Raw genomic sequence first — 17,432 nt, 5'->3', positions numbered from 1 at the left:
TAGAGGGGAGGGGGGTGGGGGGATGGGTTAGCCTGGTGATGGGTATTAAAGAGGGCATGTATTGAATGGAGCACTGGGTGTTATATGCAAACAATGAATCACGGAACACTACATCAAAAACTAATGATGTTATGTATGGTGATTAACATAACATAAAAAAAAAAACGCAACATGCCGAACAACCCCCCCCAAAAAAGTACTCTATTTTATAAAATGTATGAATGTTTGTGAAAGAACACTTCACAACCACATTTTTTTCTTACCCATGTACTGATCTCTAATAAACTATTCAGGTATGTGATAAGATCATGTTTGACACTGAAATTTAAAAATGAATTTCCTTTTGAAAAAATTGCCCTGAACTAATGAAATTACATATTTGATTTAATTTTAAAACATTTCTTATATGCTTACTACATCCCAGGCAATGGACTCAATGCTATGGAAGATACAAAGATGAAGAATCTCCAGTCTCAAAGAAATATGATAACACAAAAAATGCTGGGTTGAATTTTGCTATCATCAAAAGATCTGGATTCGAGTTTATAAATCACACACATATTTGTTGAGTTCGCACTTAGCTTCAGTTTCCCCATATTTGACTTGGGGAAAATAATCTTTACTTACCGAATGATGGCAAGTACTAAAAAAAAAGAATGGTTGCAAGTGTTAATGATGTAACACATGTAAAATACTTAAGTTGATGCCTGGAACATAATAGGCATTCAAAAAAGATAAGCATTCTTCCCTTCAAGACATTTAATATTCAGGTAAATATGACTTGCATTTGTTATATATGTTCTTGATGTCTGACTTATAAAATAGAACTTCAAAATTAACTTTTTTACATATAAAATCTAACATCCATTTTTAACAATGCATATGAAATGTTGGTTTGGATCAATAAAATCTGCACATTATTCTTAATTTCAAAGATGTAATTGAATTCCATTCATTTCCAAAGCTGACTAAGTCTAGCTGCCTCTCCTTCTTTACTGCACCTGATGGTGATGCTAATGAGCAATGAAATGCCCCAAAACCTAGAAACAAGGAAGGAGAAATCCTGGACATAGATGACACAGATATATAATTTCAAAATAAGCAAGCTCTGATATTTATCCAAGTGAATAGTTTGCTAGTTCTCCCAAAATGGCTTCTATATGAGGAAATAGGAAATGGAGAAGAATTCAGGAGAAGAAGAATAGGGTGAAAATGAAAAGCAAAAATGAAAACGAAGGGATTTTAACAGTGACTCCCGAATCTGTTCTACACCCTGTTACTAGGCATCCCCCGGAGAACCCGTGGTTAATATGACCAGGAAATGCTGCATTCTAGATTCCATCCTGGGACTTCACAACAAATATTAGCACAGGCAAGGAATTCTGCGCTACTTCTATTAGCATGTTAAGTAAAACCTGTTTGACAGTCAAACTCAGCAATTCCCAAAATTGCCTAACACTGAAATCTCTGTGTGTGTATGTGTGAAAAGGGAGTGAGATTTAACTAATATCCTATGGCATTCATGTGCAATGACTTATCATTTAGAAAATGCTGGGTTACCGATTTCCCTTCTCTGTCACCAAAATGCTTTCTTGTTGACTCTCCATATCTGATCCACTGTCTCTTCTTGACCCAAGCAAGCCATCTGACAAGAATTCCTATTTTATCTTATGGAGACAGAAAAATTCATTTTGCCTTTGGAAAGATGAGTGGTTGCAAATAAAAAAAAAAAAAACACTTAGAACTAATTCTAATGATCGGGGGAAAAAAACCCAAAAACCCAAAATTTTTTTTTAGAAACAATGACTTTGTCCTCCTTCTCCACACTCTTAAGCCAAAACTGTTGGTTTATTCTCAGGAGGTCAAAGTCCCCCCAAAATTAGAGTATAAACTCAGAATCAGACCTATAATACAAACTGATGGTTGCTAGAGGAGAGGGATGGGGGAATGGGCAAATGGGTGAAGGGAAGGGGGAGACACAGGCTTCCAGTTATGGAATGAAGAAATCACGGGAATAAAAGGTACAGTATAGGGAATATATCGATGATATTGTAAAAGCCTTGTATAGTAACAGATGGTAACTACACTACGGTGAATGTAGCATAATGTATAAACCTGGGGAATCACTCGGTGAATGTAGCATAATGTATAAACCTGGGGAATCACTATGTTGTACACCTGAAACTAATGTATCATTATTTGTCAACTATACTAAAAAAATAAAAAAATAAAAAAAAACAAGAAAATTTAGTACCACTTTTCAAGTGCTTTTATGTACATGAACCTATATTTCCTTTGACTTTTTTGTTTTAAAGGACAGTGATTTCTATAATAATAACAGCACTTTGAAAATAGACATTCCAAAAAGCAGATCCTTTATTAAATTTTAATCTCTCCCTGAGAAAAATATCTTTACATGAATCTGAGGTGCTCTCAGAAATACTTATTTGGGGGCACCTGGGTGGCTCAGTTGGTTAAGCATCTGCCTTCAGCTCGGGTCATGATTCCAGGGTCCTGGGATTGAGCCCCGCATCGGGCTCCCTCAGCAGAGAGTCTGCTTCTCCCTCTCCCTCTGCCCCTCTTCCCCAGCTTGTTCTCTCTCTCTCAAATAAATAAAATCTTTAAAAAAATACTTATTTGATGAACTATAAAATGCTACAATAGCACAATGGACTTCACAATAAATGCAAAGGAAAATACTGTAATTACCGGTTTTATAGCAAATATTCAGTAATCAATATTTTTATAACATAAGAGGCATTTCAGAAAATAAGAATCAATTCCTTTTTTTAATTAAAAAGAAAATCTGTTTGAGATTTTTATTAAGTTTGTTAAAAGAGCTAGCAACACTACATTCCCCTACATTGACATTTTTAATCCCCAACCGAAAAATGCACGCACAAGTACATATATAAAATGCATTATATGCATGCAAATGTATGCATATGTATGTATGTGTGTATATAACATTATTATATTTCTAAAATGTGTCACAGTTAACAAAATTGTAGCTACTAAAACCAAGATATCATGAAAGTAGGGGATTAGAGGGAAAAAATTTAAATTGCACCAAATATAGTTTTCAAACATAGTCAAATGTCCTAGAAAGCATTCATTTCCAAAACAAATTAATTCACATAGGAAAGTCTGCTCCATTAGGTAACCCTTCTCCCGAATCACCATCTGTAGTTGTTCAGGAACATGAAGGTGGCAGCCCGAGCTGCTAAGGTAGATTCTCCTAGGAAATTTTTTGAACCAGTTTGAAATAAAATGTGTTTGTGCTTACATTTTCTTACATTCAGCCTACCTTTGCCAAAATTATTTCAATGCTTAGTGGCATGTTTCTCTGGACCTGGTCTTGTCTCCATCTGTGTTGAAAAGATTGTCAAGAACCATTTGAAAGTCTCTTTTCTGTACATCACCTATAGGATCCCACACAGGCTGGGGGGCCAGGGGTAAGGAAGCCGTAACTGCTGTTGGGTTTACTGGGATGAACTAAACAAAGCAGATTAAAATAGAAAAGATTTTAAATTGGAGGTAAAAAAACAAAAAACCCCGCATTATCCCAAATCCACAGTTAGTAAGGAATTTCGTGTGTGCACGTGTGCCTGTGTGTGTGTGTGTGTGTGTGTGTGTGTATAAGTCATCACTAACAGCTATTAAAGTTAGTGGGTAACATAGAGGTATTTCAAACTCAACAAGTCCAAAATAGAACTCATTGTTTTTCCCTTAAAACTCCCCTGTATTCCATAGTATAGCACTATTATTATCTTAGATTCTCACTAGAAACCCCGCAAGTCTGCTTTGATTGGTCTCCTTTCCCCTGCCTCCTTATCTACTCATCAGACTCTACTGATGCAATGCACCCCTCAATCCTATCCCCATTTCACCACTGATTTCAATTTCCAATTATGCTCTTGGTGCAGCCACCTGACTGATGTCCGACTCTAAGCGCTTACCTTTCTACACCAGCACCCCTCTGCGAGAGCCATCCTGCTAGAGCACATCTTTATTCATAAAGAACCTTGCTTGAAATTTTGGATGGTTCTTTAAACAGCCAACATGCATCGAGAAGGACCGTATGCCAACCATTGTACCAAATTTTACATGTAGTATCTTATTTTCTCTTTACAACAATCCTGTGAGACAGATACAATTATTGTTGGCACTCACAAATGAGAAAATAAATGCATAGGTTTTAGATAGCTTATTCATGGTCACTGGGATGCCAGGTGGCAGGGCCCCCAGGGTTCATCTCAGATGATCAGATGCTCTTGATAAACTCTCCCTCAGTCTGGTTCCCAAATAACCCTCCAGTCTTTTTCATAAGGAGCTAGCAGACTGTGAACTTCTCAGTTACTGTGCTCAAGGGTCAAAAGCCTGTAAGTTACCAGGCTAGAAGGTAAGGGGAGGGCACAGTGGTTCTCCCAGCCATCAGCTCCCTTCCGAACAAGTGTGCCTCCTATGACCCACGCACGGTAGTGGAAACATCCTGATCTCAAGCAATGAAAAATGCGCCCCACCAAGGCTGCAGAACTTTTTATAATACTCTGCCCCTGTAGGATATGGAATAACATTTCAAAAGCATTGTTTTTCAGACATCAACTGCACACTACTAATCAACTTTGCTGCAACATCGCTTCCACAACTCATTCATGAACACCACTTGAGGCAGGGGAGGGAGGGGAGCAGCGAGGGCACACGAAAGCAGGGACAGAATGATTTGGACCGCAGCTGTAGTCACAGACCTGTTTTTGGTAAAGGACCACTATTTGAGTTGTTACAGAATTTATAAGAAGTAACAGTTACACACACGAAGAAAGAAGAAGAAGAAAGAAGAAGAAGAAAGAAGAAAGAAGAAAGAAGAAGAAGAAGAAGAAGAAGAAGAAGAAGAAGAAGAAGAAGAAGAAGAAGAAGAAGGAGAAGGAGAAAAGGTTAGATATTGCTAAAACGGCCCTGACATATTCCACATGCACTGTTTGATAAATATTTTATTGTTATTCCAGGAAAAGCTTTTAAAGGAATACATAAGCCAGCAATTATGGGGAAGGGATGTCTCCTTCTCAGAGATAGTAGGAATGCCAGACAGGTCTCTGCTGCTAAGAAAAGGTTGGACAGACTCACATGCTTGCTGAACTGTGCAGACAGGCGTAAAGAGCCAGAGTCCCAGGCAGCAAACTCTTCCTGAGGTGTTAACAGCAGAAACCAGGCAAATATCTCCACCACAATGTTCTGTGTGATGTCAGTAAATGAGAGGCACTGGGTGTGTGTGTGTGTGTGTGTGTGTGTGTGTGTGTGCGCGCGCGCACGTACTCATAGTTGCGTCTCTGCCTCACAATTATCCAAACCCCAACCCAGAAAGCCCTGCTTGGCCTTGAACCTGCTGGTTTAATGGTGAGAACTGTGCCCAGCTCTGAACTGCCAGCCTCTGCCATCCGGGGCCTGAACCCATGGCTGACTGGACAAATTTAAGCAGATATTCAACATCATTCTCTTGTTTAAATCAAATGGGAGAAATCGCAGTGCTCCAAGTTCATGGTGGGGGGGTGTCTTGGTCTAAACGCTGAAGGTATTTCCAGGGTGTTTTTGTTTGTTTGGTTTTGTTTTGTTTGGCCACTTACCAGTACTATCTTAAATGCCTTCCCATAGTCAATACAATTTATTGAAGTGTACGTGTGTGATGGATGTTTGTATTTCCCTGCTCTAAGAGAGGCTATTTCCATCACCAAAAAATTACCATGAAAAATGATCACTGGCAGTCACTTGGCCATTATAAGAAAGATGTTATTTCTGAAATAGTCAAACAATGTAATTTAAAAGCCTGTTTATACATACCTGTATTGGAGGTTTCACCAAAAATTTGAAATGATCTAGAAATTGCTGCTTTAAAAGCCACTTGACCAAGTGCATAAATATTCTTAAGTGTGTCAGGGGCAGAGGTATTTTATTAATGGCATTTGGGAGCATAAATAAATATAAGTACAAATTAAGAAAATACTTATCCCCCTAAGCTATAGCTAGCCAAAGAGTAAATCATAACCCTCAGCATTTTTTAAACCAATAAAAAGGCTGCTACAGTAGTTTCTTTCCTTTTCTTAAATGGTCTTTAAATAAATATATGAGTCAGTTAAGAAAGGCATTTACTTGAATTAAAATGATAATTCTGCCAGGACGTCAGTATAATTAATTGTGGGTGGCAGAAGTTTTAAATGAGGCTAAATTAGGGATTCTAGTTTATTTATTTTTTACTCACTCTACCTCTATAATTAGAGAAGTTTTTGGTGGATCTTGAAATTGTGCCTTGTCATGGAATATCATACCTACATGCTCTTATGACAAGCCTTATGGCATACTTTTTTAATGATCAAAATGGGAGTTATAATGTATACACACACATATACATCATATGCATTTACATCAATCCAGCCTCCTTCCTACTACTACTATTGCTACTATACACACACACACACACATGCACACACATACACACTCCCCCAACACTTGTTTTGTTTCCTCCACAACCCTGAAATTCTGCTCCCTAATATTTCACGTTTCCAATTTATTTCAACGCTTTCAACGTCAAATACAAAATTATTTTAGTCACAGAGTTTTAGTCCTGGTAAACTATTTCACAAAAGAACTCAAAACACTCTGCCTTCAAAATTTCTGCTTGCTTAGGCTACCTGAACCAAGGACTGAAATAGCCACATGTCATAAACAAATGTGTTTTACTAAAAATGGGTGGTCTTACTGTGTAGGATGTTTTAAAAGATGCATCCCAGCGTCTCAAGACACTGGGGGGCATCACTATGAAGCTGACAGCAGCTGAGAAACTGAACTAATGAGTTTCAGGAGACAGAGAACCCACAACCCATTTGGGAGAATTTTGCACTTAGTGTCAATAACACTGAAATGAGGAGCAGATACCTTCTAAAAAAGTTCAATACAGCAAAGAAAAAAAAAGTTCTGCGTGAGAAATAATTTTATGCTAATCATTTAACTGGCATTAGAATATTTCAACAGTTATATTTGTCCCCTGGTAAGTAAAGATATTAAAAACAAATACATTTTTAAAAAGGTCCATACATGATTGGCCACTCATGTCTATACTCCCGAAATTAAAACCTCAGAGGATACTGAGACATTGTGCACATTTCATCCTAACATGAAGACAAAGCATAAGACCCAAACACTCGTCTGCTATTACACTGGGCATATTGTAATGCTGAAAAAAAAAAAACTGTCTTTAGCTCATTAACTCCATCTACCTTTTGCCACCCCTTCGTAATAGTTTTTTTTCATCAACTGTATGCATTTTTCACCCTCTGTTCTGAGCACAAAAGGATCACACAGCACACTTCATACAGCCTAAAGAAAGTAACAGTGCAGTCTGGAAAAAGGTGAATGTGGAATTAGAATCTGCATCCCCAATTACTGAACTTCAAAGCAAACACCGATCGCCTGCTGGACAATGCAGCAGGGTTAGCACATCCCATGCCCCCCGGGCTTGAATGATGAAGTGCAGAGTAAGACCAACAAATCAGCAAACCTTCTGCAGCAAAGGAAGCCGCCTGCAAACGAGCCCGGAGACTGGGAAGCATTCACGCTTGCTTTACCTACCGGCATTGTCCATGTCTCAGGAGTGGCGAGGCAGGTTCTGCAGCCTGGCAGCCCGGGAGCCCCAGCTCCTCTCCTGACTAACGAAGCACCCTGCCCTTCTTCTGATTATCAGTCCTTGTGGGCAGCACACAGAGCATACTTCATGCACTGTCTGCAGGAGACACCGCCAGGAAATTTATATCTCCAAGGATGACAAACAGCCATTAGCTCCATTACAGGCTGATTAAGAGAGACTGAGCCTATCAAGTGGATACTTGAATCCACTGGGGGTTTCACCTCTGTTCCAAGCAAAGGAGAAAAAAAAAATCACTGCAATGTTGAATGTACTGCACATTTCAGGAAAGAAGTGCACATGCTATGCAGAACACGGTGCTTTTCCAAAAGATGCCAGAGCAAACATGAGCAGGAAGAGGCACAGATAATTAAAAGGTAAAAAGGAATCTTTGAAACGATAATAAATTATCCTGTCTTTGAGGTTGATCTAAATGTGGTCCAGCCTTTATCACTGACATCACCGAATGACTGGGCAACTTTTCAATTTAGGATTTTAAAGTTTGTGGTGGTGGTTGTCACTGTCATTGGGGGGGTGGGCAAGGAAGAGCAGAAAAACCATTTTACAATAAAGGCAATGTTTAATATTTCTGCACTAATTAAATGCTAAGGAGCTGAGTATTGTCATCATGGTTTAGCTATGTTTTCATCATGACGAGTGTCCCTATTCCCGGTCAGAATTTCTGCCCACCTATCCTAAAGAGAGAAATTCAAAGGAATTTCATTAACTGTCACCAATAACACCGGAAAGAATTGTCAAAAGATGTCAGGGGACTCCACTGTATGTTACAATCTGTAGCCACCTAAGTAACAGAAAACTGAGGATCAAGAAAAACACATTTACGAACACAGGAAAGTACACTTCTTTAATCTGGCTGTGCAAAGATGCAAAGTCACCTAAAACGCCTTACGACAGCAAGGCATAAGGATGGACAGAGTGTTGAAGAAATGATGTGCCATGGCCTGGGGCTGTTATGACGTTAGGTTCTGGGGACAGCACCACTCTCTTTTCTGCATTTTCTTAGATAGAGTAAAAACACTGACAGTGCCCTCATTTGACCTATGATACAATGAATCCACAGTATAGTAAGGATCTACAGCTTTTCTATTTGACAAGATTAAAAAAAAAACAACAACCAGTTGTGGTGTTATCATACCCTCAGGGTCATTCAGTTGGAAAAGCAATTCATTTATTTCGCTTTTCCGTCTACCACTGGAATTCCTGGTGACAAATCACTTGCAAATTATTTATAATCTTGCCTTCCATTTCGACAGCTTTGAAGTAGTTGTTTTTAACCTCACTTCTGGTTTTCCTATAGATTTGAGGTTCCTTCACTGTTTACACAGAATACACCATTTATGATATCCATACTAGTACAAAACATTTTCTTCAAAGAAAAGTTGAATTTTTGCACTGAAACTTTATCCCCCTTATTTCAATTCTGTCACAATTCTGAAGATACATCACTCTATGAATTTCAAGAAAACATTCTTCACATGGTTTTGTTTAAAATGCCTGGATCCCATAAGACTGAAATCACTGTGGCTTCCATACCTCATCTACTTGCCCTGATTAAGATTGTCAAGCACCCAGACTGAGTGTCATCGGTAGAAATCTAGGGCAAGCTTAGCTAGGAATTAACAGGGAAATGTGAATGACAAAAGGAAGAGGAACATTTCATGAAGTTTGAGATTTTGGTAAGGAGTAGCTAAGAAGTGTTAGGTATTGACAGTGCATACTAATATGAATATATTTATATTAGCTCTGTACATGGTTCAAAATGAGACTCTTGATTATTTTCATTAACACAATTCAGTCACCAAATTATAAATGGATTGCATGCCAAACATTTGTTTTGTTGGTAATTTGAAAAACACTTGTTCTCATAAACACTGGATTAGGTTCCAAGGACAGACCATTAAATGCTGCCTAACTCGTGATATGATTTATATAATAACCATAATCTCTTATACACAATTCCAAAATCCAGTTCTGAAAATCTTAAGGTTCTTTGTTTTTTTAAAGTAGGGCTCCGAAATACATTTCTGCCACAACATGACTTGAAGGGATGGGAGGCTATTTAAGATCTCTGCTGGGGTGCCTGGGTGGCTCAGATGGTTGAGCGTCTGCCTTCGGCTCAGGTCATGATCCCAGGGTCCTGGGATCGAGCCCCACATCGGGCTCCTGGCTCAGCAAGGAGCCTGCTTCTCCCTCTCCCTCTGCCTCTCTCCCTGCTCATGCTTTCTCTTCTCTCTCTGCATCTCTGTGTCTCAAATGAATAAATAAAATCCTTTAAAAAATTTTTAAAAAAATCTTTGCTTATCTCATTTTGAGTAAATAACATGTTTTACAACAAGAATTTTAATGTTATTGTTATGAGAATCTGTTCGGGCCCTGCCGGGGACTATACAAAGCATTTTGTATATGCGTTATGTTACCTTCCTAAAATGCAAAAATTCTGAATTCTCAAACACACCTGACCCCAAGGGGTTTCAAATGAGGGACTGTGGTCCTTCAGTACCGTTTTGCAATTTAAAAGGGTGGAAAATAATCCTTTACACTGTTTTGCCACAGGGCCCCCTTCCTTATTAGGAACGCCCTAGCTCCCTCCCTCACCTGATGGGGGCCCCACCCAAACTTCTCCAGCTGCTCTGGAAGATGTCAGAGATAAACAAGGGATGAGCAACAAAGAAAGATGTTTAGCTCTAATGAAACCAATGCCGAGTGGCTATTAGGAATGAAGCTATTTACGAACAGCATAAATGGCCACATACCCAAAGCTCTGTGTCCCCTTGCATGCGCCTGCCACACCCCACTGCCCCCTCCCACTCCTACCTGCCATCAGAAGGTGGCACTGTAACAGTGAAAAAGCGCAGTGAGGGGAACATTTCCCTCAAGCTCCAGGGAGAATCCATTCCTTCCCTTGATCTCATTCAGACCCATAGTTAACGTCTATAGTTGGGGAATGCCTGCATGTGAAATGTTTACCAGGCCCTTTCTAAATGTCCCAGAGAGATGCTGTGTGGCCCAGTAGGAGCATCAATAAGTCAAAAGTTCTATAGCATGTTTTAAACATAAGCTTATTTCCTGTTTTTATTAACCTCCTTAGCTCCCTTAAGATCAGACTAATATGTTTGAGACCACTGGTAAATTTGGAGCACCTGCATCCCAAATACCCTCAGTGCCATCCCACCTACAGAAAGAAGGCTACAACCTGTCCCTGGGGGCGGGGGTGGGGCATGTCTAAAGGATTGTTGGCCTGAGATTGGTCGCAAGATATTTGCGATTCCAGACCTGACCAGCTAAGGTAGAAACAACAAGGCTACCAGTGGGCGTCTAGCGCATTTCGCCTTCAAATGCGCACTTGCTGATAACCCGGCCATTATCACATCTTTCTTCAAAAAACTCTATTAGCAACTCTCTCTCTCTCTCTCAATTTCAAAGAAGAAAACATCATGGCTTCCTAAAGAGTTCTGCTTATTTCATATTATTTCTTAACTTTCTTATGAGATGCTTTCATGTGTTGGGGACACAGAAGGGAGCTGGTGGCAATCATGCTCTCCCTTTTCTGACTGTAATCTGACTGTAATCCAAGCCCAGGTAGCCCAAGAACAGTCCAAATGGCTACTGTGGGGACCAAGAAGCAGACACATTTTTCCAAGAGGTGTAGCAACTCCCAGAGTTATTGGCTAAAAATACCATGGTTTGGCTTTCAGGGAACCAAGTGGGATACTTCTCTGCAAAGTTAGACTTTGTTCCTTAGAATGGAAAAATTAAGAGAATGAATCGTCCATTGCTTGGCCCAGCAGATCGCTCGGACACCCAGATCAGCCTATCGGCCCTTCTTGATCTCACTTTCTGATTCACCCAAGGAAATAAAGAAGTACTAGTATATTGACTACCAATTAGGAAGTAGTCAAGCTTGCTCCCAGTTCCTTTGGGAATAGATTCTACTGGAAATCTGTTCTGAAAAGATTTCGGATACTGCTTTTACAAGAACAGCTATTGTATATTGATAGTGACAATGAGCAAAGTGCTTGGATTTATAACTCTCCTAAGTACTAAACCAAATCCCTGAACTATTTAAAAAAAAAAAAAAGTTCACAAGAGGAAGTTTTGCGACAGAGAGTATTTCCAGGAAGATCAGGGCAAAAAAATTAGACATTTAACTAATGATCTATTATCTGGACTTTAGGAGAATACTCACTTGACATGCCTATGTTTTCCATTATTCCTAACCATTCTCCTTTGAGATTTCTCTTCTGGTGTAAAGTGGGAGGGGGTGCCTCCTGAATTACTTATTAACATTTGCTTCTCTTCCCTTGTACACAGCCCTTACAAAAGGCCTTCTATTCACACAGACTTAAATAACACCTTGATGGGAAGCCATGATACTTCTCAGCATACTTGGAACTTGGTTTGGCATCTAGACCTTAATGAAGCTATTACTATCAGACATGGTCATCTGATATGTTTGGACTTTTGGTCAAGGTGGTTTGGTGAGTCCACACTTGGACACCATCCTTCTGCTCCACACACACAGCAAGGATAGATAAAATATTAAACAGGTAAGTGACAGCAAGGCTTTAAAAAACTAGATAACCACTTCCATGAATCAGAAAGGAGCCGAAAGTTCAAAGTAATACTAAGGCTTCTGATGAGGGTGCTGTGCTCAAGGTGCAAAAGAGAGGCTAGAGACCCATGCATGGCTCCTGTGTGGTGATGGGTTTCAGAGAGCTCCGCATGAGAAAGGCGGGGTGAGAGCCAGGCTCAGCTTCAGTGAGGTCCCCTGAATCAAGAAAGGAAGTTGGGGGGAAAAATGGCTGTTGACCCATTTCTAGAAGTCATGACTTTATAAAGCCTAGATGGGCCCAGGAAGGATAAAGTCTCAAAATCAGGAACAAAATCAGCTTCACGCTGGCTCCCTCCATACTCAATTGGCAATATCCCCCTCAAAATCATGCGGAAACCCCAAGACATCATCAGAAGAGCCGACTCTAGACTGGAAGAGCAGAGGGCAAGGTAGAGGCAACTTCAAACCACAGAACTATGAAAGAGGGGGAGAGAAAAGAGAGTCAAAATCAAACCAAAAAAGCAAAAAACAAGACAAAATCTTCCACTCAAAATGAATGTGCAAACTGAATTCCAAATTAAGATTGCTAATATTTCAAAAGCAAGTAAAATAATCAATAAAACATGATTTCAATCTTGATGATTTCAATGTTATGGAAGAGTCTCATAAAGATTTTTTTAATAACTGTGCTTATCAAAGAGATAAGTGAAAGCATGACATCAAAAGCAAATAGAAAAAAAAAAAGAGACAAAAATACAAGAATAGGAAAAAAAACCACCTCAAATCAAAGCTTTAAAATAAAAGAGTCATGTCCAAAAAAAAAAAAAAAAAAACTTATTAGCAATCACTGATACCAACAGGCAAGATGCTAAAAGAAAGAAACTGTCAACCTTGAATTTCACGTTAGGCTACCCTCCCATTCATGAGCAGAACATTGACACTTTCATAGACACAGATAGAGAGACTAAAACTTACTAAAGGATGCACTTTAGCAAGATGGAAAGTAAACCCAGAGAGAAGGCACAAGATGAAAAACAATGAATTAGAAGCTGGTAACACGTATTAGTATATTTAAATAACTATTGATTGTGAAACCATCATTTCAAAATTAACAAAAACACTGACAAACAGAGGTCAAACTGGGAAACCATGACAAAATATGAGGCGGATGTTCAATGAGAATTCCAAGTGTGAATGAAGAGAAACATTGGATAGTTTTAGATTTGGATTCAGACATGATGTGTAATTTTAGATTTTAAATTGGTGTATATATATATATATATATATATATATATTTTTTTTTTTTTTTTTTTTTTTTAAAGAACAAGCACTTAAAGAATAGAAGCAGTTTGGTCACTTACATTAATAGTCTCTACAATGGATTGAATACACACCAAGGAGGGTGGCAAAGTGATCCATTGTTACGAGGAAAGAAATTATTAGAACTTCTCTTAACATTTATGTTTACATAAAAGATAAATTATTAAGCTACAATAATATTTAATATACAAAGCTCATGGCACCTTCACTTCTCTAAATGTCAGACTTGAAACATACAGTAAATAGTTCCACAGCATGGAATTAATATAGTAGGAAACTGAATTCTTTATCTGGTTTGAAAAGCTTCAAAATAAGTTTCAGTGAATTTTCTTTTGCTTTCCCTTTTTGTGTGTGTGTGTGAATTTTCAACTCATTTGCTAAAATCCAAAGATGCAGCACATATTGATTAGTTTTCAAGAAGAACCAATGACAACGGGCAAGAAAGCCATTTACTAGCTGAACTGCAACCAAGAGTTTGGATGAAAAATTGCTTGCAATGAATTATGATTTTGCAAGCTCAAAGGTACACGTCTTCAAAAAGATCTCTTTTCAGCTCTGACTGTCATTAAAGCCATGTATCAGGATAAACTCCTAGAGAACCAAACTATGGGTTTGCTGTTTCTCACATCATTAAACCAAGATTTGAAAATTAATACTGCATACTTCATCTTTGCCTCGTTAAAAAATTAGTAATTTTTGCACAGAGGACTTTAGTCTTATTAAAACAAACTTCTGTTATTTTCGAAATATTGTTTATTTCACCTTGATCTTGACCTTAAAAGTGTTTTGTTTTTATGTTGCATAATATACATGATATAATATTACAGTGGTCCATGTATATAACTTCTAAATTAATAAATATACATGTATTGAGAGAACATGCTAATTTTTTCTGATCTAGAGTACTGCAGCGTTCTGCTTGCCAGCCATCTGTAGCACAAACTCCTTCCGTCAAAATTCCGTGTGTTCGCCTGATTCTGATTCTACTCTTTGTTATCTCTCTTTTTTCTTTTTTTAGGGCCTGTTGCTATTACCACAGAGGGGGTCTGCATATCTACCTTCCCTCTGCTGGTCACTGAATTCTCAAGCATATTCTCACTCCCCTTGAATCTCAGCAGATCCCATGTCCCGTTTCTCAGAAGAAAGATCAGAGAGATGAACTCTCTTTCATGAACACTTACCTCTTAATATGACCTACCAAGGTTTCCCAAACTTACTTCACCTCCTCATGGTATAACTCTTATAACTCCAATAGAACTCATGTTTAACTGACTACAGTCTGGGAAAATCTAGTTTAAAAAAAAAAAAAGAAAGAAATGGGCATTTAGCCCATAATTTTTGTCTTGAACCTTTCCGGCACTTAATGTCAATTGCGGTTACTGCTCCTATAGTACGAAAAAGATAGGCTTCCAACAGCGTGCTCAGGGAGGCGCCCCTGAACACAGACGTCCCTCGTTAGTCACAAAACTGGAAGTCCAGGAATGCATTTCTCTTACTCTAACAATACAAAAGGATGAGAGGGAATAAAAGATCATCTGGACCAAGGAGTGCACACTGGCAGATCTTACTCGACAGTGACTCTCAAAGTAAATGCACTGGTGGCTAGAAAGACAAAAGGAACCACCTCAGCCCATCTCAGTAAAAGAAATCAAGTGAAACATGACAAAGTCACAGAGAGATGGTTCCCTGATATGTAAGATATATTTAGTTTTTCTAATACAACCAATAAGACTGGGCTACCCTAAGAAGTAAATTTTGGCATCCAAATGGGATTTCTTGGGTGTAAGGCTAGTATGCCCCAGCCCTGGAGTTGTAGCCCAGCACAGAACTGAAGGCAGACCTGTGCATTGGCCTAGCCCTGCACAAACATTCAGGGGAAGCCTTGGTGGGTTATGGTGAGAACCAACTCATCAAGCATTGACTAGCAACTTGCCCCTTGCCCCCAAGACGGCCTTTCCCCAGATGATTCCGACTGCAGGAGACCACTGAGGAGCTCCTTCCTTCTCTTCCAGAGACACGTGTGTCTGAGTTGCAGGCTGCTCACCCTAAGAACAGCTCACATATTTGAGCACTGACTATTTGCCAGGCTCTGTGCCTAATTCTTTCCCTGTGCATTATCTCACATAAACCTAACGATAAGATTGAGTTCAGTACTATTACCATTATTCACATTTTGTAGATGAAACAATTAAGACTTAGAGAGGTTAAGACAAACTGCCTCAGGTTGCACAAATTATAGATTTGGATTTACATTTAGGTCTTTTTTATTGTAGCATCTCCGTCTGCAATCTCTACATGCTATAGTATTTATTAGGAACGGGGGGGTTCTCTGGAGAAACCCAACTGCTTTTTACAAAATCTGATTTTGTCGAATTCCCAATTTTAATGGCAAAGAATAATTTCTTTCAAGGCTTCAAGTTTCTGTCTCAATTTGACTAATAAAATGTTTAAAGCTAATCTTCTGTGCCTTCCAAAAAAAGAAAAAAAGAAAAAAAGAAATCTCCTGGTCTTCAAAAGTACTCAGTAGTGTTGGTATGAAAATAAACATGGTAGAATTTCTGCCCGTGAAGAGATACATGCCTCTTTCTAAATTCTAGGAGATAACTGCATTTAAAAATTATTTCTGAAGGGAGACTAAATTATAAATCTATAAGTCAAAGTAGAATGATATATGTTTACCATTATCCAGATCAATTTATTTATCACTTCAAGGATTTTTAAGAATAGTTTTCAGGAACTTTACATACACTTCATTACGGCCAGTGCTCAAAAAATTATTGAGTCGGCAGCAATACAACCGGGTCCCCAGAAGGCAGAGGAAGGCATCTGTCTGATTCGGTGCTGAGTAATTGGCAAAAGAGACTCCTGACTTCATCCAGCAGCCAAAAGAATGGCCTGTTGCTTAAAAGGCAGTTACAGCTGCTTTGTGCATGAGTCTTCTGTTATAAAACCAGCAACCAGAGGGAAAAGCAGGTTCACAGAATCTGCTCCAGGAATATAAAGCCTGAACAAGTTCTTTCCACAAGCCATCACTTAGTGAAGAGCATGATAGATGCTCATCCCAACCAGATAGCAAGGTCCCCCCTACCCCCCCGACAGATGGCTGGCAAGTGCACGCTGGCCTGACCGAGGGCAGCCTGTCACCCAAACACTCAAAGACAACTGTCTCTAATAGGCTTTCAAAAAGGGTCAGCCTACTGTTTTCCGAGATGAGGAATCAAGGGCTGCCAACTGGCAGTCTAATCAAACCTGGCCTGTGAACATGAACATTTGGTAAGGCCAGACCTTGAGAGCTTTCAGCAAGGCATATGCTCTCAATTTGCCAAAATACCCACTACTCCCTGTTGTCTTCCATTGAGCCGTACATGCCTATATGACCTGCCTGGCTTCTGAAAGCATTTGTGCCTAAGTCAGCAGAATGGACTGAGGACCTCTCACATCCCTTCTGGATTCATGGTTCTATAAAGAAATTGTGGCATATTTTAATTAGCTGTATAGTATGGAAAGGGAAAAAGGTTTAGGCTGGATCTTTTTTTTTTTGTTTTTTTAAGATTTTATTTATTTATTTATTTATTTGAGAAAGAGAGAGAGAGCACAAGCAGGGGGAGTGGCAGGTAGAGTGAGAGGAAGAAGCAGGCTCCCCGCTGAGCAGGGAGCCCCACATGGGGCTAGGTCCCAGGACCCTGAGATCATGACCTGAGCCCAAGGCAGACGCTTAATGGACAGAGCCACCCAGGTGCCCCTAGGCTGGATCTTAAAGAGCTTTTCTGGCAAGGGCAAAACTACTCTGCAACCAAGAAAACTTCCTTCATGGGATACTTCTCTGGGATTCATCAAACAAGGTATCCTGGGTTCTTTTTTTTTTTT

General features: G+C 39.2%; 1 protein-coding gene across 8 annotated transcripts in view; it reads right to left on the bottom strand.

Annotated features, from left to right (window-relative positions):
- PHACTR2 (phosphatase and actin regulator 2) overlaps positions 1-17,432 on the bottom strand; it is a 261,006-nt gene that overhangs the window by 182,920 nt on the left and 60,654 nt on the right. The window contains exon 1 of one of the 8 annotated variants that reach the window (XM_073894030.1): positions 7,621-7,648. The exons of the other annotated variants lie outside the window; for them this stretch is intronic. Within the exon in view, the coding sequence (XP_073750131.1) occupies positions 7,621-7,633 (13 nt within the window). The 5' untranslated portion in view covers positions 7,634-7,648. Of the gene's footprint in view, positions 1-7,620; positions 7,649-17,432 lie in introns of those variants that run through there. 8 annotated transcript variants of the gene reach the window in all.

The sequence above is a fragment of the Callorhinus ursinus genome, unplaced genomic scaffold (assembly GCF_003265705.2).
Source record: "Callorhinus ursinus isolate GAN/ISIS: 27379988/994484 unplaced genomic scaffold, GSC_fseal_2.0 scaffold6, whole genome shotgun sequence".
NCBI lineage: Eukaryota > Metazoa > Chordata > Mammalia > Carnivora > Otariidae > Callorhinus > Callorhinus ursinus.
This window is presented reverse-complemented; position numbering and strand designations above follow the sequence as displayed.